This window comes from Alligator mississippiensis, chromosome 1 (assembly GCF_030867095.1).
Source record: "Alligator mississippiensis isolate rAllMis1 chromosome 1, rAllMis1, whole genome shotgun sequence".
NCBI classification, from domain to species: domain Eukaryota; kingdom Metazoa; phylum Chordata; order Crocodylia; family Alligatoridae; genus Alligator; species Alligator mississippiensis.
The window spans coordinates 48557399-48581157 of record NC_081824.1 but is presented as its reverse complement, the minus strand read 5'-3'; the positions used below and the strand labels follow the sequence as shown (position 1 = coordinate 48581157).

Genomic DNA, 23759 nt, shown 5'->3' with positions numbered 1-23759 from the left:
AATGGCCTGATTTTCAAAAGTAGGAAGGTCTAAAAATTCCTACCACATTAATCCTACGTGGTAAATCTGCTGAACAACAGGGATTCATTACTCGTTATCAGAACTGAGATACTTGGGCTAGAAAAATGGATAAAAAATACTGCTATTTCATTTAGGAGCTTTATCTAGTTGTGTTTGATATAACTATTATGGACCCTGCTTAAAAAGTGAGCTTGTGGAAGTAATATATTCTTCTGATACCTTTTCAGTACTAAGCAGAGGCATCCAGCTGCCTGTGTCGCTTCAGAATGAATTACCCTGTTAAAGAGTGAGCTTGAGTAAGTCAGACACTCTTCTGTTCCCCTTACTATACTAAGCAGATGCATTCAGCTGCCTGTGTCACTTCAGAATGAATTGAGGCATTACATTAAAGCAGAGATTGCAGAGGCAGCGACCTTATTTTATGTGCAAGCTTTTCCCCATCAGAGGGCATCCTAACCAACCTAACAAGAAAATAAATGACGCACAAGGGATACTAACCCTTTGTGTATTGTGCCAATGCACAAAGCAGATGCAAACCTCATCTCCTCCACCTACTTCCCCCCACCAGGAATTAAATAAGGAGCCAAACAAAAAAAAAAAACAAAAAAATCATGGTGCAAGGACTAATGATGGCTTATCACTGACACAATTTTATTCTATTAGCACCTTCCATGTAAATGGCATCCAGAGACCAAGCCTAAATAGAGTACAAGACAACTGTAAAAACCCCACATAAGCACTTACAGTCACTCTCTCAGACACACAATGCCAGCTATAGTTCCCAAATTGCATGGCAGTAAGGCACAGTAACTTGCTATAAACAGTACAACATTAGCCTCCTGCCTCATCTTCACTGCTTTCCATTCCTTTCCAGACATTTATCTGGGGAACATTTCTGGATGTTAGATGGTTGGAATGCTTTTTGTTTGGGCCTTTTTTTTTTGTTTTAAATCAGTTCATAAAGTGCCTTTGTTCCCAACTCTTCTGTGTGGGGCAAAGACAAAGGAAGTTATATATTAATTTTATGATAATATGAAAAGTAACTTGTAAAAGTTGGTCAAAGGTCAGAGTTAAGGTTGCCTTTTTAATTAAAGACAACTTCAGGAAAGGATCAAATGAACTGCAATATTTAGCCCAAGAGTTCATTTTAAAGCAGATCTTTTCAATATTTTTGCACTTCTTTTACTTAAATTGTTAAAGATTAGGTATGAAATACAGGCCAAGATGAAATGTTGTTCCCCACCCTGCCTCAGGCAGACAGCTGGACTAGATGACCTATGGCGATCTCTTCCAGCCCTACTTCTTCATGATTCTATGATCCTACATATCAAGAATTATCCTGGAGTGTTATTTTTGTAGAGGAAAGAATGGAAACAATGGCATACCCACTGTTATAAATAAAGAAGTCCTCCTGTAACTCTTGGATTTCGATGGATTATGCAGCTTCTTTCATCATTTACTACTTGGTTTCACTGCGGACTCTAAATAGTACATCTGGGCCAATACTAAAAGGCAGCCAAGTAGGAGTTTCCTCACTACTGCTAGGAAACACACTCAAATCTGACAAAGATACAGGATTTTTCTAATACTGCACATTGATGATCTACATTTTTACACATGCTGTCCCAGATGTTCTGGCATACAGGCTTGTGCAAGCACTGCTAAATAATAAGACTATAAAGCAAGCCTAAGCTCTATGACGTATGACAATGCAACTGCGCTGACAGCTAGTGAAAGTTATGCCAGCACAAGTGGATAAAAATAAAGCTTGGCAGTCATGCATGTTAAGAGGATATACCTTTTCCAGGCAAGGTTGCTCTTTGGATATTTATTGTCCTAGTTTAAGTAGGAATTTACTTGTAGCCAATAATCTAGCAAGCCTGCCCTACTTAACATACAAATGATTTATGTGAAAGGTTTGAAACCCAGAGGAATGATCTGTCTTGTCCAATTCAAGGACTGCTTGCTTCAGAAAACCTCCACGTAGTTTTCACATTTGGTTTAGCACTATTCAGTTTTTTTCTTGTGAATACTTTATCACTAAGCTCCTTTAATTTTTCCAAGTATGTATTTAACTTAGAGTGAAAACAATCTTATTCTGGAAGCTAATCAAAATTAAGCTTCTCAGTTGTAAACAGAATGAAATGTATTATGTAGAGCTTGTACTTCATGAGTGTCTCCAAAACACTTAAAGTGACAAATTAATTACTTGGTTTGCCTACCCAGCAGCTGCATTTTGAGAGTCTGTGAAATATTCCACAATAATTTTTAATACCTAACTTGTTTTGCAGATGGAAGTTGTTGGTGAAGGTGCTAGCAGTTGCATTCCAGACAGTTATATGAGAGACTCCTATTTTGGATTATCACAGATTTCCAGACTAAGGGCCACATTACTTCAGCATACAAATGCACTTACCCACTGAACTGAATTAATTTATTCCTGATTAGAAACTGACCCAATCCATCATCTTTCTCTGTGAAGGGGGAGGGAAGAAGGACAGAGAAGAAAATAATTTGACAGGTACCACTCTCATCCATCTAGCACAATATTTTGTTTAGCTTATTTGACATAATTGGCAGCAAGATTTATCCTACGCCTTCTGGAGAGCTCCAGAAGGTGCTCCACCCCTGGCCCATGGACAAAATTCAACCTGAAGCACAGTGTCATTCAGCCCATAGGGCTGCCCTCAGGTCTAGAAATTTGGTAGCAGGGGAGCAGTGGCACCACCCCCCCAATGCCAAATTTCCAGACCAATGGGTTGCTCTGGGCCCTGTTCAGCGGATCAGGTACCCGATCCTAGCATGCAGGGCCAGGCAAGGATAGCATCAGGCCCCAAGGCCCAATCCCAGTGTGGGGTGCTAGGAGAAGGTAGTACCCCTGGGGCCTGATCCCGGCGCAGAGACAGGAGGCGGCAGTGCTGGGCCCCCAGGGCCCAATCCTAGCAGGAGGGGATGGCACCTAGCCCGGGGCCCCAATCTGGTCCGGGGACTGGCCCAACAACACTCATCTGGCCCACAGGGAGAAAATGTTGAGAGCATGTCTGGCCTAGCTAAATGAAGTTTTTGACAGCTCTGCTAGACTTTGAAAGATATTTATAGGTGTTCCATTGTGAGGGCCCCTAGGGCTCCAACCTTGATCCATGGCACCTGCAGGCTGCAGCACTACTAGGAGACTTGCCATGCATCTGCTCTAGCTCAGCCTTGGCCTTCCCATTAAGTTCCTAACAGGGGACCAGATGACCTGGGTGGACCAATGGGGGCCACAAGCCCTTGGTGGTAAGGCTATAAAACCCTCTCACTTCCTGCAGTGCCTGCTCCCTCCAAAAAAGTTCCCAGTATCCCTGTTGTGGATCTCCTTGCCTGACTCCTGTGCTCTTGTTCCTGTCTTGGGAGTTCCTGACTCATTGCCTTGTCCCTATCTTGCTTCTGCTTGGACCCTCATGCCCTGTCTCCAACCTTGTTCCTACCATGGACCCCAGTACCTTGCTCCAGCTTACCCTTTTTTGAGTACTAGATTCCCTGGCACCTGACCTCTGGCTTGGCATTGTCCAAAGACCCACTTGACCCTCAGTGCGATACAGCAGACTTGGACGGACACCCAGTATTGTAACCCTTGACTTTGGCTTTTAGACTGAGGGTATTGTTCACCCTCAGCTTCTGAACCCGGACCCCACCATCAAAGTTGTACCCATGACATCTGCTAAAAATTGTGATGATCAGACCCTTTTGTCACTTAAGGACATGACTTTATTACCTTTGTGTTTCATGCAAGAGAGCCATCAGGAAGCATGTCATGTACACTTGCCCCCACTCACCGTGTGCCATCTTCCAAAAAACGAGGTAATGTAGCTGCCCTAGAGCCAGGCTGAGTATATGTCCCCAAGAGCAGCACTTGGACTCTATACTTATTGTCCCATGCTCAGAATTGGTCTAAGGTGAATGGTTACATTCCCTCATTTGCTCATGCATATGTGTACCAAGTGGGTGAGGCATACTTTACTGCAGCATACCTGGGCATGGCATGGAGGCAGTATAAACATACCCCAAGCCAAATTTTTATTTGCAAAAGTGGCAAAGCACCCAACTCACATTGAAATATTAAATCAGGCCTTGCAACACTGGAGTGCAGCAACACCTAAAATACCTTTAAAGAGCTGAGCCTTTTGTGACTACTCCCTCACTTACATTTCTCAGAGCTGAGTCCCAGTCTGCCATTTCTGTTCACTTCCAAATAAGGAAATTTGCCTTCCTCTTTGGAACAGAGGATGAAGGACAGGGTTTTGAACCTTTGAAGGTTACAGTAGTCTGGTCTACTTCCAAGCAGAAGGCAGGGTGAATATACACCTTACAGACTAACTAAATCAGAGATGCATATGCTTTCACAAGTATATATCTTTGATTTAGTTTACCTGCAAGGCACAGGTCTACCCTGTGTTCTGCCTGACTAACTACCTTGCTGTACCTTAAAGTCCAAATCTGAAGCAGAACAGCATAGAAGGACAAAAATGCTAAATAACTATTATTTCTATTTATTTGGAACAAAGCTGAAGAATGTATCTAATTTTTATAGTGATATTGGCAGAACAGGATGTTTACTATCTGCTAACATCAAACATTTTCACGTGAACAGGCACAGATTCCTTACAACAGAGCCCTGAAAAGGAACTAGCTAACGAGCTTTCTGAACCATTTATGTTAGTATTTAACAGGTCTTGGGAAACAGGAGAAGTTCTAAGAACTGAAGGATTGCAAATGTTGCTCCAGTGTTATTATTTAAAAACAAAAAAAAAGTAACCTAATGATTCATTTGCCTGACATGACCTTGGGTCAAACAGTAAAAAGACCTAATTACAGGCTGAAAAGTGAATTCCAGTCAGCACTGCTTCATGGGAAGTGGGTTGTCTTTTTCAATAGGATTACACATCTTGTTAAAAGAAGAAAACTTTTGACATGGTATACAAGGATTTCAAGATATCTGATTTACTACATATTTTGATTTTTAAAGTTTTATTTATTTATTTATAAATAATTATACACACACACACACACACACACACACACACACACTAGCCGATTTTAAACTGGTTCTATGACAAATCTCAAAAGATTGTTGTTTACACTGAAATATTTCAGTGTAGCCGTTCACAGTGGATCACCAAAGGGGGACATTTGCAGATGACAGACTGGAGAACTAGTAAACAAGAACAAGAACAACAGGTTTCTGAACAGAGTAATCTGGATCTCTGGATAGAGAAAGAAAAAAAAAAATCGACCAGATATACACATTGCATCCGACTACTAAAACACATCTACAAACCAGGGCTGCAAGGTTGTGTGTGCTGGATGGGAGTGAGTCTTGAAAAGCAGCAACTCTATAATGATGGTTGCATCTGTAAGAGAGTCAATGTCCCCCCCAATCACCAAAGGTTAGGCCACCTATCTGACTGAAGGAATTGTTGGTCGACTCATGTCAGGGCTGCACAACCTTTGGACAGAGGGGGGCCACACTGCATGGACCGCAGGCACACTGCACAATCCCAGGCTTCCCTCTGGCTACCCAGCCACCCCTTGCCACTCACTCAGTATCTGCCCACTGTCCTGTCTCTAGGAGCAGAGTCAGGAAGCAGAAGCAGGGAGAGCCTGGATATCCTAAGTGCCACAGCAGTACAAGAAATGGGGGGAGCAGCAACCAGATTGGGGCCCGTGGCCACATGTTTACTCCTTCTGGGGCAGATACAGGCCACCAGAGCTAGACAGCCCTGATTCAGGTAACTGTGAGTTTGGCTATCTAGATGCCATGCCAGCCCTGTTAATACATTCCCTGCTTTAATAGACACAGTGTAGTCTATTTAGCTCACTTTAGCCAAATCTAACCCCCCTAAACTGGGGTAACACCACAGATATTTTTATGAGGGGAAAGAGGTGAAAAAAAAAGGTTCTACTTCATCTCTGCCTTGCCCAGCTCAATTTTCTGACAGGTTGAAGTGAAATGTTGAAAAAATGGGCTCCATACAAGTGAAATGATAACAGATATTGGCCATAGGCCTCTAGCAAGGAGAAAACAAACTGTAGCATCACCTGGATTTATTGGTTTATTTACTGAAGTGGGTGTAATACACCATCCCTCAGACCGTGGGGGGATGGAGGTGAGGCAGGGCTTGAGCCCCTGGGTCAGTCAGGAACACCAGGGAACTGGGCAGGGCCAGGTGCCCAGGGTGGGAGACCCGCTGACACCACTGCTACTGTCCCCATCTCACCTGGTGGTTGGGAGGGTACTCTTGCCCCACTCTAGCTGAGAACTGTTGGGAGTAGCTGCATGGGGAGCCAGGTCTGGCTGGGGACAGCAGCAGCCACAGTTTCTCCTTCTAGCCCCTACTCCTTGATCACACCTTTCCCTTCCCCGCCCCATGTCCCATTGGTCAGGAGCAGGTACTGGAAGGAGTAACTTTCACACTACTACCACTGTCCCCTGCCAAACCCAGCAGCCTGCACAGCTGCAGCCCACATCTGGAGTGTGGCAGGCATGGCTCTGGGACTCCCCCTGTGCCTGGATCAGCTGGGGACAGAAGTAGCAGCAGAAGTTGAGGGTGGCGTTCATACCACTGCACACCCCCTGAATCTGCCCCTGCACAGTTCTTGCAAAGTGGAGTACAGTGGTTCTCAACCTTTTTAGACTCAAAGCTCTCCTGAAAACATGGCAGCTCCTAGCTTTCACTTGTTTTTGGACTATGGAAAAATAACCAAACAATTCTTCTGTTACAAAAAAACTCAAAAAGACCACAACAGAGCAAAATGGTTTTTGACAATATGGATCCCCTTTCGAAATCACCGGGGATTCAACCTGGGGAAAAATGTGTAGGCTTTTCACAACTAACAAAACTAATATTGCAAGGCACCCTACAACACTCTTAGGGTTCTCATGGCCCGTTGGTTAACAATCACTGCTGTAGTATCTCAATTTATATTCCAAATTTTAGCTTATCCAGTCAATCTTTTTAGCTTGCAGCATTTGTATCTAAGGAGTTACCTTGGTCTCCTTAGCTTGCCTGGTCAGATAGGAAATCTTCCCTAAAATTAAGTGGTGCAGAATTTGAGATTTACAGATGCTAAATATTCACCCCCCAGATTTGTTATTTCACCATCCTTTTTTCTGGATGATTCAAGCAATCTTAACAAAGTCCCTGGCTCTGCTTGAAAAGTTTGCAAAAGATGAAGATATCATGCAAATCCATTCCTCCTCACCACTGCTTCTCTTTCTTCTTTTGCATATCAAAAAATTTGTAACCAACAAGGTTTATACAGGCAGAATACAGAAAACCACTTAGTGCAGGAGAGCAGAGATTTATGAGCAAACTAGTTTTTCACACTAGTTTGTAAATGAGGAATTCAAAACTGTCATCAGTAGAGGTGAGAGAAAGAGACAATCAACAGTTGTCAATTCCAGGCGGACAAGAAAAGCAGTAGTCAAAGATGAGATTAAAAGGAAGCAGTGAACTTTAGGGAGAGTTCCAGGTAAACTGCATGAAGCAGCCTGAACCCAATGAGTCATGCTAAAGGGACAGGATGTAATGAGTGAAATGAGAAAATGGAGGTACTGATAAAAGTCAGAGTTGAACAAGGCTGTGGAGAACTTTTAGATAAGAAGCCTTCAGGCCAGAGACAGGCAGGAACAAAATGCTCCCAGCTTATGAAATGAGAACATAGTCTGGCTTTAGCATACTGCAACTGAAACTGAAGATAAGGATTTAGAGAAGAAAAAAAAAGCAGGTGTAAGAGGCACTAGTATATGAACCAAAGGAAGTTACAGCACTTCCAGATTTTTTCTTTCATAGTGGTACCTATTTCGGATGTCTTGTTCAAAGAAAAAAATCTAGCCTAGGTTTTGTGCTGGAAAATGTACTGTTTCTCTTATACATTTAAAAATAGTGCCTTGCCTTTTAATTTCTCCAATGACATTACTCCATTGCGAGACCTCGCTATGAAAATTCTTTTTCTGCCAAAGCCTACCAGTTTCCTTTCCTTTCCATCATCAGAACTGCTCAGTGCCCGAGTGTAAAATACTGTAGTTCCCTACTTGCCTTGTTTCTACAATTTGTGGCTTTATCACCTCTGCCAAGCTGTGTGCATGCAATCCATTTAACTCTAGTGAATATACCCCAACCAGACCTTCTAAATCATTTTAGAGCCTTTCTTTCCAAGGCATGAAGATTTCTGATTTCTGCATAAGACAGACATGTTTCAGCATTCAAAGAACCACAAACAGTCTCAGTGGGCACATCTACACAAAATGCTTAATGTGTAGCAGCCGAATAACACCGTGCAGTAGCGTGACAGGCAAAAACCATGCTAATAAGCTACTGCACAGTAGAGCCAGCACACGGTTTTTTAGTGACGCTTAATACACAGTACTCTAATGCTCTAATACAGGTGCAGTAACTAATGAATGCGTAGATGCACCCAGTACGTATTTTAATGCAATTCATGTATGCATTTTATGTAGTTTACCGCAATTCATAGTTCGCATGTTGTTTCCAAGAACACTTCACACCCAAAATACAAAATTAACATCCCATTTCAAGACTGCTAAGAGCTCTAAGCATAGGACTAAAACTACTTTTGAGTTTAATATAATTTATATAGCAAGAGAGCATATAGCAGTATAAAGAATAAAACTGCTCTTCCTATAAACATTCCCTAGCACTTCCAGCTATAATTTTTCTGACCAATCTGTACAGTTTCAACACCTCCTGGTTCACAACAAAACTTAAATTCATCCTAGGTATATTTGTCAACGCCAAAAAAATTGTCCAGCTGTATTAGTCAGAAGCCATCAAGAGGCTATGTCGTCACCACAGAGTTAGCCCATTCTAATGCAGCATTATCTACCTGAGCCCAGGCTGGCATACCATTTGTGGAGCATCTCTGGTCCAACCTCTACCCACCCCAGATCTACACAGTTGTGTCCACATGGGCCAGAAGGATTTCTTGTGGATAGCCTACGATTCTAAGAAACTCATTAAACTTGCCCTTTGAACTCATTCAAAGGTTGTATGCACCCTCTCAAGAGCAATACAATTTCCAAGTGAGTTTATTCATTATAGATTGAAGTAATTCTGAAAGCAAAAGTAAAAAGTATTTAGCAGGGTCTCACAGGGTAAGTGGGTGCACACTGCAATAACCAGAGAGGAGCTGATGTGCTGCGAGTCCCTGTCGTTGTTTACAACAAAGCAACTTGTTTGCCATGATGGCCTCTAGGAAACTCAATCTGTAGCACATTTAAATCCCTCCACCAAACAGTATCTATTTGCCTGGGGGGAAGGGATAGAATTAACTGATCTAATACCACAACCTTACCAACATGCTGATGATACCAACTTCTGGCCAGTGGCCATGTGCTGAGAGTATAATATCCGTTTGCTGCTTCATTTCAGATGCACACACATGGGATTAAAAAGAGACCGCAGGAAAAGTGAGGAGTCAGTCTAGGGGTGCAGACATAAATTACATTTGTTGAGCAATTGGCCTCTTGAAAGCACTCTACAGACATGCCTTACAGTACAGTGCACGGCTGCAGAGCACTTTAAAAGTGCCCGATCGCTCAACAATCTGAAGCCTCGTTATATGAGGGTTCAGATAAAGACGCTCCAAAGTGCTCACTACTTTCACACGAGTGTAGTGTTTCACATTAACTTATACGGCTGGCTACAAAAAAGTCATTTTGTTCTTTACATTATAAGGGAAGGGATGGACTGATTTCTAGTCAAGACTAAATCTACCAATTGACTTGAAAATGGAACAACACTTGGGAGAGGAGGGGTGGTATTTTTTTGTCTGAAGCAATTATGCCCAATAAATGCATATTTTAAGCACATAAGTAAAGTCTAAAAGAGTGTCATTCCTCTAAAAGTAACCCCTTTGGGTAACAAAGAAAAATTAAGTTAAAAGTGGGGCTGCATCCCTTAGTCACTGAGCTGTGAAACTAAAACTACTGGTTAAACTGTCTTAATCTGGTCTCTGATGTATTGCCCAGGGTTTCCCCATTAGGATTGTGACACTGAATGAACTAGCAGCCTTTAGAAGCAGTAATTGATCCTCTTTCTGTTATCACTATTGAAACACTGCATGCTAAGCTGAATGCAACTTAACAAGGTCTGCTCAAATGCAGATTTCCTTAAGAAATAAATGCATTGCTCTTGCCAGACAAGTTACTGTACCACAGCAAACCAGCTGCTGTACTGAGACTCATTGGCTAGGTACAGAGGTTCAAAAAACCTGAGGCAGATTCGCACTAACTTTTGTATTTTTTTCTAAGTGCCCTAATTGGTTCATGAGCAAACAAAACTTAAGATCACCCTTGGGGGAGTGGGGCACAGAGACAGCCTGCACTGGCCGAGGACAGCGGGCTGGGGGCGCGCACAGCAGGCTACCAGAGACTTCCAACATCCCCTCCTGCCCCTAGTTCCTAGCCCTGAGGACAGCTGCAGCAAGGAGCCACACAGTTGTCAGGGGGCCAAGCAGGGGGAGAGGAGCTAAGCCCCCTGCTGTGCAGCTCTCCCCTGATGTACTGGCTACAGCCTGGGTCCATGGGGGGGCATCTCCATTTGCCTGCCCACCCTGCTGAGTGGGCAGGAGACAGAGGCTTTTCTGGCTCCTGTCTGTGACAGCAGATGAGTACCAGTCAAGGTTAGCACACTGCCCTGTAAAGAGCGCCTGAGATCCCGGAGGACAGGGAACAAAGTTTGACTTACAGAAAACCCCCGCTTAACACTGTTTCCCTTAGCACTATTTCTCTATAACACTGATTTTAAACTGATACCTGATTTCACTTAGTGCTCAGTGAGTTTCATTATAACGATCACAGTCGCCATCTTGGATCATTAAAAACACTTGTGGTTGCCATCTTGGATGGTCAAATACTTGCGATTTCACTTAACACTCATTTGCCTTAACGCTCGGTTTTTCAGGAACCGATTAAGAGCGCTAAGTTCGGGTTGCCTGTACTGCTCTAACCTAAACCGACCAAAATCTAGTACTACATCCTCCAGACTGGGTTCTGCCATTATGAAACCAGTCTTTATGTGCTGAACTTCTGTTGTTACAGGTTTAGACTAGTTTCTGAACATTTATCCCAGTTTATATGCAATGTCTGTACCTAGCCATTAAGTATGAAACCAAGACAGCCAACAGGAGAGGTTGTGTTGAGCCAGGCTGTTGTTTACAAAGGGAACTTAAGAGGCTAGCCTCATGTTGTTTCTAGATAAAGTAGTCTACATACAGTCTTCACAGCAGTGGTCACCCAAAAGGCACTTAAGTCTCTAGAGAAGGCCTGTCCAGAATTCAGGGACCTGGATTTGCATTTCTGATACTCAGCATCCTACTCAACATCAAAGTATACGAAGGTTTCCTTATTATGCCCAAAGCTTCCTTGTAGAAAGCCAGAATCTGGTAAACATACAGCAACTAACTGACAGGCTGTTCATAGTTCAACTACTGTGAACATTATTTGAAGATGGGGTGCACAGGTTCTAATTTCTACCAGATAATAGAAGTACAAAATAAAAACAAGTTAAACAGATTCTAAGGCTGTCTACAACATAAAGCATAATCCATGGCTGTCCAGCTTCCAAGCAACTGTGGGCCTCATGGCCTTTGGGCCACACCAGTGGGAGCGACATGCCTGGAGGCTGCACCAGGGTGAGCCATGGGTCCTCCAAGCCGCAAGCCATGCAGGCACTCCTCCCTGTACACTTGCTGATATTCAGACAAACAATCCTTTCCAGCAGGGAAGTGTGACCAGGTTTGGAACTACAATTTTCTGCTAAAGTTGCATCAACCTTAAGGGAGGGTGCATTGTCTAGACCAGGAAATTTAACATCTGACTTGTGGCAGCACTGGCAGGAATACCTTCAGTAAAATCTCCTGGTAAACATGGCCTTGAAGTAGGAAAACTAGCAGCACATGCAAGTTAATTCAGCTACAAATTAAGCTCATGCTGTTCACAGTTAACACAAGGCTCCTGCCCAAGAAGAGCTGGGAGAGAAGGAAAGCATTGCAGAAAACAAATAACTTTATGCTCCCACCATGTCAAGCAAACAACTTGCTGAAGTCATCAATCTGAGGCTTTCCCTAGAGAGACTCACAATCCTATATTTAATTATTAGCAGAACACAGTTTGAGACAAACTTAATATATGGTAATTAGTTGTGCTGAGCAGTAAATTTGACTACTAACAAACACATCACCATTCAAATGTTTTCCCCATACACTTGTTAGTGAAAACATCTAAATACTGAGGATGTATACAAGGCAAAAGATACTGTCTTATACAAATAACCAAGCTAGCATGAGGTACTATCTCAGGTACCAGGAGCAACGTAGTCATGTTAGTATGGCTCTCCATCTGGTCTAACACTTGCAGATATTCTCAGTAAAAAAGTGAATAGGAAAACATTTTTAGGGGAGAAAGAAAGTAGATAGTAACTCCTAGAAGGGCACATTATAGAATCATAGAAAATTAGGGTTGGAAGGGATCACAGGAGGTCATCTACTCCAACCCCCTGCTCAAAGCAGGGCCATCCCTAAGTAGATCATCCCAGCCATGCTTTGTTGAGCTGGGCCTTAAAAGCTTCCACCACCTCTCTAGGTAACCTGTTCCAGTGCTTCACCACCCTCCTAGTGAGTAAGTATTTCCTAATATCCAACCTAAACTTCCCTTGCTGCAACTTGAGATGATTGCTCCTTCTTCTGTCATCACTGAGAATAGTCTAGCTCCGTCCTTTTTGGAATCACTCTTCGGGTAGTTGAAGGCTGCTATCAAATTGTCCCTCAGTTTTCTATTCTGTAGACTAAATAAATCCACTTCCCTCAACTTCTCCTTATAAGTCATGTGCCCCAGTCACCTACCCATTCTCACTTCCCTCTGCTGGACTCTCTCCAACTTGTCTGCTCTGTAATGGGGGCCCCTGAAATTAAACACAGTACTTGAGATGTGGCCTCACCAGTACTGAATAGAAGGGAATAATTACTCCCCTCAATCTGCTGGCAATGTTCCTACCAATGCAGCCCAGTATTCTATTAGCCTTCTTTACAACAAGAGCACACTGTTGGCTCATATACAGCTTACTGTCCACTGTAACTCCCAGGTCCTTTCCTACAGAGCTGCTGCTTAGCCAATTGGTCCCAAGCATGTAGCAAGGCATGGGACTGTTCCATCCTAAGTGCAGGACTTTGTACTTGGCCTTGTTGAACCTCATGAGATTGCTTTTGGCCCAATCCTCAAATTTGTCTAGGGCACTCTGAATCCTAGGTCTGCCCTCCAGCGGATCTACTACTCCCCCACGTTAGCGTTGTCCACAAATTTGATTAGGGTCCAATCCATCCCATCTTCCAGATTGTTAATGAAGATATTGAATAAAACCAGGCCCGGGACTGACCCCTAGGTCACTCCACTTGATACCAGCTGACAGCTAGACCTCGAACCATTGATGAGTCCAACAATCCAGACAGCTTTCTATCCACCTTACAATCCATTCATCCAACTCATGCTTTCTTAGCTTGCTTGCAAGAATGCTGTGAGAGACTGCATCAAAAGCCTTGCTAAAGTCCAGGTACATCACATCCACTGCTTTTCACAGAGCCAGTCATCTCATCATAGTAGGCAATCAGACTGGTCAGGCATGACTTGCCCTTGGTGAATCCATACAAACTGTTCCTGATCACCTTATTCCCCTCCAAGTGCTTAGAAATGGATTTCTTGAGGACCTGCTCCATGATTTTTCCACGGACTCAAGTGAGGTGGACTGATCTGTAGTTCCCTGTATCCTCCTTCTTTCCTTTCTTAAGGATGGAATATTTGCCATTTTCCAATCAGCCAGGACCTCGCCTGATCACCACGAGTTTTCAAAAATAATGGCCAACAGTTCTGCAGTCACATCAGCCAACTCCTTCAATGCCCTCAGATGCATTGCATCTGGCCCCATGGATTTGTACACATCCAGATTTTCTAAGTAATTCTCTAACCTGTTCTTCACCACTGAGGGCTGCTCACCTTCTCCCAAAATTGTGCTGCCCAGTACAGTAGTCTGGGAGCTGACCTTGCCTCATCTCAAACACTACTGTACTAATGCAGCTATAGAGCTTCTAGTGTTGAAACCTAGATTCCTGGCTGGCTGTTTATATACAGAATATGACTATGTGGTACAATGCAAGTCAAAGTGGCCAAGTCCAATGCAAACTTCCCAACTCTAATTTGAAACGACCCTTTCTCTTAAAATCTCTTAATATGTCCAATCCTTGGACATATTAAGCCACAGTGATTGAGAAGTGAAGATAAAAAACTTAAATTGTGGCTGCTATGTGACATGAGATTAAGGGATAATTCTATTTAGAAAATGATCCACAACACTGTTGTGAAACTACAGGGGAGGAAGGGGCCACACTGAAGGTCAACATGAAAGGGCAGCAAGATAAGTTAGAGTGAGAAGCCTCCCTGGGCATTCCTGGGAAAAGAAATCATACCAGACCTATACAGCCAGGCAAGGCCTGCTTTCATTCAAAACTATGTACAACAAAAAGGAATTTCAGTAGCCTAAAAAGAGTCCACAGATAGTAATAGCATAGGTTTCCCAACAGAATAAACCTTCCCTCTGGCCATCAGCTCATTGTCAATTCTCTGCACTTCAAACATCCATATGCACAAGAGTTATAAGATTTGTCTAGGAAATGAGTAAATTCACATATCCCCTCAGCATATTTTGAAGTAATTGGTGGAAGAACTACACCTACATAGAGAACTGCAGGATTAGAAAAAAGTTAGCTGCCACCGCCATAGCACTGACCCCCACCTCAGACCCAGCATAAATTAAGGTAAATGCTGCTATGACTGGCATCTGGTTAACAGCTTCTCCAGAAACCATTCTGTTCATGGGGGGCAGAAGCAATCATAAAGCATAGGCTCCTCCATAGGAACTGGAATGCCTGCCCATTCCACAAATGGCAACTTTTCTCAGACAAGCTCTTCCTAGAAGTGTGACAACATGGGAAGTTAAGGAAATTAACTAAAGATGTGAACAGGAAGTACATTAGATAAAGCACATTAACCTTCTGTATGAATGCTGGCTTAAGCTTAAGCTAATTTTCCATGTATATGTTCCCTACATTTCCAGTCCTTTACAAAAGCACACCTGACAACTTAAACCTAAAAAAAATAAAAAAAAAATAAAAAAAAAAAAAATCAGTGAAAAAACTGTGCGCAATATGTCCTTTATTTTTTAGTATTAATCTTCCTAGTCAGTGGCCAACATCTATAAGAGACACTTTACTGTGCATTAGACTAATCTAATACACGGTAAAGTATCACCGTCTACACGTGCATGGCAATTACTGTGCATTAGTCTAATGTTCTGTTTGCCAGTACCAATAGATAGAGATATACTGCACATATAGACACTGACCAGGAGATTGCTGCAGGTCAGCCCAGGCAGCAAGGGGCCACACTCCTGCCTGGCAATGCCCCAAGCTCCAGGGAGTGGTGGAAGCTGTCCCTGGCAACTCCCAACCCCTGGAGTTCTGGTTCAGCTATGGCCAGTTATGGCCAGTACTCCTGGGAGGAGTGCATGAGGGTCCAAGCCACCAGCTGGAGAGGTGGGGCCTGCAACATCTGTACTGTACCCATCCTTCCTTCCCCTGGGAGCTGTGATTGCAATGGCAGTGGGGCTCAGAGATTCCTTATGGTGCATGTCCTGTAGCTAAGGGGGAGGAACTGGGGTTCAGGGTAGCAGGGACCACACAACAGCCCCAGGGCTGGGAGTTGCCCTTGCACTGCTGAGCAGCTGTCCCCATTCCCCTGCAGTACCTGGTATAATGGCAGAGCCTGGCCTGGCCTGTCACCAGCTGTGCCTGGCTTTGGAGCTCCTACAGAGTAGGGGCCCACACTAGCATGCCTCCAGACTTGCTGTCCCCTGCATGGTTACTACACCAGTGCAAGGATGCATCCAGTGTGCCTAAAGAGCTCTTGGCAAGGGGCAGGCAAAAGCCCCTGCATCTCCATACCTGCCTGCTCCTTGTTCCATGCCCAGGAGCACCAGCCGCAGCTGATCCCAAGCTCCACGTGGCTGGGAGCTTCCCCTGCAACCCACGATGCCCAGAGCCCAGGTCTGACCCCCGAGCCTCTTGCCAGCCCAGGGCTACCCAGAGGCCCGACAGCCTGGGGATGCCCACAGTGCCCCTGCCAGCTCAGGGCTGGACCCTGGGGGAACTTGGATCTTTCCCTAGCTGTTGCAGCGGGGCAGAGCAGGGCAGGAACAGCCCTGGACTAGATTGTACCCAACACAGGCACACATGTAGACACATTCCTGGGCAAAGTTTCAGGAGCATGAATTTACTGCACAGTAAATTCATGCTCATTACATTGCACATGTAGAAGTGCCCCAGTTACTACATAATTGGAGAATAAAAGATATCCCAGAGACCTACAAATTCTGGCACTGCAAGGTTGAATTAGATCAGGCACTCAGGTGGCAGACATAGACATGAGAGAAGAAAAACAGTTCCAGCTCCTCCAGCAAGTAGTATAAGCCAGGAGGCAAAGGCATAAGGGAAATGGCTACCAAGTCTTCCCACAGCATCCTGGAACAAACTTCCACTGTACTCCACATCTCTCTAAGGCTAGCAGAGGTGACAGACTCCACTGATGTCAATCCTGACATATAGAAGGCCTAGGAATTAAAAACATAATGTATGTTGTCTTTGTTGATGCTGCCAGTGGCTCTTGGCACACCTTTCTGGTCTGCAGTTAGGTTCTGTGTTCCACACATCTAATAACAACCTATGTCTCATCTTCTCACTTCAGGAAGAAGAAGAAAGGAAGCAATAGGATAATTTTGTTAGGAGGGGGATGAATGTATTTTGCTCATTCAGTATCTTGACCTCCTCCTCATGCCATGATGGACTCCAAAATGGCCCCACAACATAAGGGGCAATTGTCAGGCAGTACTACTCAGCAGTGTTACCTCAGGTCATTTAAAGAACTAATATTTGTATTCCATCTCCAAAGGAAGTAGGATGGTCAAAAAGAAAAGCAATTAGTGCAGTTATCATACAGCTAGGACAAAAACAGAACAATGGTCTCTTATTTCCAGAGTTAAGATGTCACCACTACACTTTCCTAGTCATGAAATATGCCAGGTTGCAAAAAGCAGTTTTTCCTAAGTTTTTCCCAAATTTAAAAGCAAAACAAATCTGCTGCTCTTGCTAAGTAGTTTAAGAACAAAAATTGATTAATAGCTTATTCCTCAGTAGGCAGAACCTTAGGTATGTTCAGATTCTCACCTAAAGAAAGTGATGCTTAGTAACAAAGCTAGGAACACAAAAGTCAAGATTTTCCTACTATAATCCAGTAAAAACTCGTGTAAACTAAATTGTAAAGCACTTAGATGAAACAGGGCTAAGCTGAGCTAAGTGAAGCCAGTCACATTGGGTAATGAATCATAAAGAAGAGAAAATAATGCAATAAAATGGGTAATTAAGACTGGACCTTGGATACAGGAGAGAAATTGCTTCCTGCAACCTGCTGTAGCCCAAGTCATCACTTTGGAGGTTACTACACAAGGAAACATTTTGCAATCACACACAAACACCCCTACACATGCACAGAAACATTGACACCATCTGTTCCTCTTAAGTTGAAGTCTACTGCCAACTTTTAAGTCAAGCTGCTTAAGGCTCAGATGGCTCTGATTTGAAAAGAGAAATGAATTGAGCCAACACACCACCTCGTTCAGAGTTAAAATCCTTGGCAACCCTATGCAACCAAGTCCTGCACATGAAGCCAATTACATTAAAGCCAAGACACACCATTTGACACTATTTGACACTATGTCTTAGTTAAACAAATGCATTAATTCCAGCTCCCAGATATTTCCTGGTCGGCTACCTAGATTTCTTCCTTTGCCGTACAACACTCTGGAAATACGCACGAAGTAAGGTAGGGCAGTGGAAGTCTGCCATTAAGTGTTTAGAGACTTTCATTTCATTAGTGACTGTCCAGAAAAGGGACACTTGCTCCATCACTCGAAAACATCAACGTTTAGAGTGGTATTGAGGACAAGCACCGAGTGTTTCTACAAGCAAAACTGGTGTTTCAATGCTTTCATTTACAAGTTTACACGATTTCACTAGGTCTCCTGCATTTATTGTCTTCCTCGTTATACAGAGTTTCACTCTTTATTCGTTTCTCTGCTTCATGAGAGGAACATTCTGAAGCAACACTCTGAATGTAAAAGGACAGACATGACTGCCTCTGCAGCCAGCTGACTTTTGCTCTTTTGGTAAAACTGGAAATGCATCAGCATTGCACACCTGCCATGGGTTTAATGTGCTAAACCTTCTAATTTCTCAGTCTTTAAGGGCCTCAGCAACAAGAAACCACGATCCACCAATGAACACTAATTTGCTAGGCTTAAACTAGTAATGAACAATGGAGTTCAGCAAGCTATAAAATGCTGACAAGGGACATGCCAAGTTCACTGTCACTGCTGGGGCAGCAGCTTAAACAAGAACTGAAAAAACTACTATGGCTACTTGCAGAGAGGAACAAATAGGATAATTCCTCCTCTTACTACAGAGCATGTGGAAAGATCAGGGGACAGGAAGAAAAAGAAGAACGGACTTGGGCTCCCAGCACAATGATTGCATTTGGACCCGAGTGGACATTTTTCCTTCACATATCCATTTCTGTTGTCTACACATGTATAAACAGCTTCACCACATGCATGCACACTATGACAAAGGACACTTTCAAAATATGTTTTCAGCCAGTAACATAACTTTTCAGAAGGGAGAAGCTAGAGCAGGGCAATATTTTATCACTAAAACATAACTCTACTGCTAGGTCCTCACTACACCTAGAAACATACCTCATGCTTCAGACTTCAGCTTTCTCCAAATGCTACCCAACAGCACGTTCAGCAGGACTTAAGGGCTTCAGACCAAAAATCCCAGTAATCTACAGCATTTGAATAACGTTTTATCACATGTAATGCAGAGTTGAACAAAAGCAAACACTCTAGCTTACCATTTCGAGACAAATCAAGTTCCACCAGCTGCATGAAGTTTGCTATTTCTGGAGGGAGCCGTTGAATTTCATTATCGCTAAGTCCAAGTTTCCGTAGTTTTACAAGTTGGAAAAAAGGCTGAAAGAAAGAAAATCCCCCATTAAACATAATGCATTCTCACCATAATTAGTTTCATATACAGCAGGGTTCTTAGAGGGGCAGCAGCAGCACTGGTCAATGTAGAGAGCTAAATCTGCAGATCTGCCTCAAATTTACTTGGCAAAAGCAAGTAGTGAAGTACTGAAGTGACTTCTTGAGGAGCAGGCAATGGGAAGGCAAGAGGTGGGGGAGGTGTGCTTGCACCCCCCTGGCACCTACCCTCCCCTGGTGCCCAGCCTCCTGACCTGGCCCTGCCTGCTGCCTCTGGCCACCCCTCTTCCCCCTCTCCCTCCCCACTATTGCTTATTCACTGGCTCCAACCCTGCCCTGGCCTGGGGCACAGACCACAACCTTGCTCCAGCCCAGCCACGTAGCAGCTATTGCAGCAGAGAAACAGAGGTGATACGGAGACAGTACACTTGAGGTTTACTTGCAGAAACCAGAGACAGCAGGGCCAGACGGAATGCATCCTAGGATACTGAAGGAATTGCCTGAGGTAATTTCAAAGCCATTTGAGAACCTCATGGAGCCAGGTGAGGTCCTGGATATTGGAAAAGAGCAAATAATGACCACTTTTAAGAAAGGGGAAAAGGAGGATCTGGGAAATTACAGACCAGTCAGCCTGACCTCTATACCTGGAAAGATCATAGAGCAGGTCCTCAAGCAATCTATTGTGAACTACCTAGAGGATAACAAAGTGATCAGAAGCAGCCAGCATAGATTCACCAAAAGCAAGTCATACCTGACCAACTTGAGAGGCTCTGTGGATTTGGGGAGGGGGAAGAGAGGAGAGGGAGGATGCTGGATCATTGTGGTCTACCAGTAGTCATCAATGGCTCAATGTCTAGTTGGCAAGAGGTCATGGGTCTGGTACTATTCAGCATCCTCATTAATGATTTAGATGACAGGACTAAGCAAACACTTAGCAAATATGCAGATAATGCCAAGTTAGCTGGAAGGCAGGACTTTGATCCAGAATGACCTGAACAGACTGGAAAAATGGTCCACTATCAACCAAACCAAATGAGATTCAGCAAGGAAAAGTGCAAAGTCCTGCACTTGGGGCAGAATAACTGCATGCACAAATACAGACTGGGGAATAAGTGGCTAGGCTGCAGCACTCCAAAGAAGGACCTGGGGGCTACAGGTCCTTGACCATAAGCTGAATGTGAGTCAACAATATGCTCTTGTGGCAAAAAAAAAAAAGCCAACAGCATCCTAGGTTGAACAAGAGTATCACCTGCAAATTGAGGGAAGTGATTCTTCCACTATCAGCATTGTTGAGGTCTTACCTGGTGTATGGCTCAGTAAGATGAATAGTAAGCAGAGAGCAGTGGCTCTGGGATAAGCAGCTCAGGTGTAAGACAGCCTTGAAGAGGCTTTTCTTTGTGCTAATGACTTAGGGTGGCTGACTGCTGCTTAGAGTGTTTGCCTAGTGCCTGGTGTGTTTGGGGTTTTTTCTCCCCCACCTGTAGTATGTGATTGTTTCTCTCTCTCTTTGTTCTTTTCTTTTCTTTCCCCTTCTGAAGTGACTGGGTGACAGGGCTTGTTTTGGGTGGGGCTGATTTCAGTAACTGAGGGATGAAGCTGGGATAGGCAGCCTTATAAAAAAAAGCAGCCCCTAGGAACCACAGGACCAGGGAACAGAGGGAAGCAAACAGACAGAGTTTATCCAGGGAGTTCACCCAGGAGGGAGCAGGACACTGTGCTTGTGTGTCTGTGTGTGTGGGCAGGAGCATGGGTAAGTACCCACTTGCACCTGGTGCAAGTGTTTGGCATGCAAATTTTTGTGTTGTCTTCCCCGCCCCCCCCCCCCTTTTATTCTTACAGGATGTGTGCGCTCCAGAGAGCAAAAGAGGGACACTGACCAGATCACAGGTGACTATGAGGCTCCTGGCTCATAAGGGGAGGATTAAGTTGCTTGGAGCACAAGTGGTGTTCTCATCGATCCTTCCCATGAAAGGCAAAATGGTCTCTGCCTGGACCTCTATCTTGGAAGTGGACGCATGGCTAAGGCAGTGGTGTCAACATGAAGGCTTTGGCTTCTTAGACAATGGGGGGATGTTCTTGGGAGGAGGGCTGCTATTAAGAGGTGGGAGCCATCTAATGAGGATGAGGGAGAGCATATTTTGGCATCATCTGGCCAACCTAGTAAGGAGGGCTTTAAATTAGGTTTCACAGGGGATGGTGATCAAAACCCTCCAGCAACAGAGTACAAGGAAAGGAATGAAAGAAGCAACTCAACTGTGGGAAAGGGCCAGAAAGCTACAGGACTGCAATAAGTGTAAGAAAAAGGAAGTGAGGAGGTCAAAATGCAAAATAACATCCTGGACATGTACACAAAATGTGAGAAGTATGGGGAATAAACAAGATGAGTTGAAGCTGCACCCTCAAAAAGGACCATGATCTGACTGGCATCACTGAAACCTGGTGGGACAGCTCTTATAACTGAAATATGAACACTGAAGGTTACACACTGTTTCAGAAGGACAGCTGGGAGAAAAGCTGGTGGTGTTGCCTTGTATATCAAAAACACAAACACTTATTCCTGCTTCACAGGGAGATGATGGCAAAGCAGAATGCATTTTGGGTGAAGATGAAAGGTACAGCACTGATATAATGTTAATGATTTATTATAGGCCACCTAACCAGGAGGAGGAGGTGGATCAGGCACTAGTCTAGCAGGTGACAAATCTATTCAAAAGCTATGAGATAGCACTGATGGGAGACTTCAATTTTCTAGACACCTTCTATAAAAACAATGCAGCCAAACATAAAATGTCAAGCTAGTTCCTAACTTGTGCAGAGGACAACTTTATCTTCCAGAAAGAGAAACCAGGGAATCATCTATGTTGGACATAGTCCTGACAACAGAGAAGAACTGATGGAGGATGTGAAGGTGATGGGCAATTTGGAAGAAAGTGATCACAATATGCTAATATTCCAGATCCTGAGACAGAGAAAGCATGAAGTCAGCAAAATTAGGGCATTAGATTTCAAAAAGGTAGATTTCATCCGACTGAAGGAGCCAATGACCACGATGTCATGGGAGGACAGACTGAGGGATATAGGTGCCCAGGGGGAGCTGGGCACCTATACTTTAAGGTGCACAGTATTAGAAGCCCAACAAGAAACTGGTCTAACACAATGGAAGCACAAGAAGAATGGCAAGACAAGAGACCAACGTAGCTGCACAAGGAACTTCTAAAATGCATCAAACACAGAAGGAAAGCATACAAGCAATGGAAGAATGGGTAGGTCACCAAGGACATGTACCAGGAAACAGAAAGGACCTGCGAGGACATGATCAGGAAGGTAAAGATAAATAAATGAGCTGCACCTAGCAAAAGAAGGATAAGGACAACAAGAGATTCTATAAGTATGTTGGCCAGAAAAGAAGGACCAATGAAGCTGTGGGTCCTCTGTTACCAAGACAGGGAGAACTAACCAAAGATGCAAAGAAGGCAGAACAACTCAACAGCTACTTTGTCTTAGTCATCACAAAAATATTAAGCTGCCGGACACCTAGTAAGAATTATGTGGATACGAAAGAGGGCAAAATGAGGGAGGAGATACCCTCTGCCAGTTCCTTCAGGACCCTGGGATGAAACTTATTTGGCCCTACTGACTTGAATTAATTCAAACCCAACAAAAGCTCTCTGACTGGGTATCTCGGAGCTGTTGGCAAAGAGCTTCATGAAGTCATGGGAGATGGGCCAGGTACTAGAGGACTGAAAAGGAGCTAATGTAGTTCCCATCTTTAAAAAAAGCAAGAAGGAAGTCCCAGGGAACTACAGAGTGATTAGCCTCACCTCAGTACCTAGGAAGTTACTGGAGCAAATCTTAAGGAAGGCCATTTGCAAGTATCTGAAGGAGGAAAGGCTGATCACAAGCAGCCAACATGGAATTATGAAGAACAAATTGTGTCAAACAAATCTTATCTCCTCCTTTGACAAAGTAACTACTTGGGTGGATGAAGAAAATGCTGTGGACATAGTATATCACTATATCTGGACTCCAGCAAGGCTTTTGACAAGGTTGTGCTTTTGTACAACCTTCTCATAAACAACCTGGAGAAATGTGGGCTGGATAAAACTATTAAAAAGTAGATAGATTACAGACTCAATAGCCATAAGCAAAGGGTAATTATTAACAGGTCCATGTCATAATGGCAGGAGGTTTTGAGTAGAGTCCCACAGGGTCACCTGGAGCCGCTCAACATGTTTATTAACTATTTCAATGCTGGCATAGAGAGCTTCTTGAGCAAGTCTGTGGATGACACAACACTGGGAAGGACTGTAGTGCGAGTGCAATTCAGAAGGATCTCTACAGATTGGAGAGTTGGGCTAGAGCTAGCAGGACGAAGTTCAATGCAGACAAATGCAAGGTGCTACACCTTGGGAGGAATAATCAAAAACATGAATATAAAATGGAGGATACCTGGCTGGATGGCAGCAATATAAAAAAGGATTTGGGAGTACTGGTAGACAACAAAGTCAATATGAGTCTTCAGTGAGATGCAGCCAC

At 43.8% G+C, this 23759-nt stretch overlaps 1 protein-coding gene across 1 annotated transcript in view; it reads right to left on the bottom strand.

Moving 5' to 3' along the window:
- Positions 1-23759, bottom strand: part of LRRC1 (leucine rich repeat containing 1) — a 119728-nt gene that overhangs the window by 74360 nt on the left and 21609 nt on the right. Inside the window, exon 2 of the mRNA XM_006262418.4 lies at positions 19094-19211. Coding sequence (XP_006262480.1) covers positions 19094-19211 — 118 coding nt within the window. The remainder of the gene's footprint in view (positions 1-19093; positions 19212-23759) is intronic.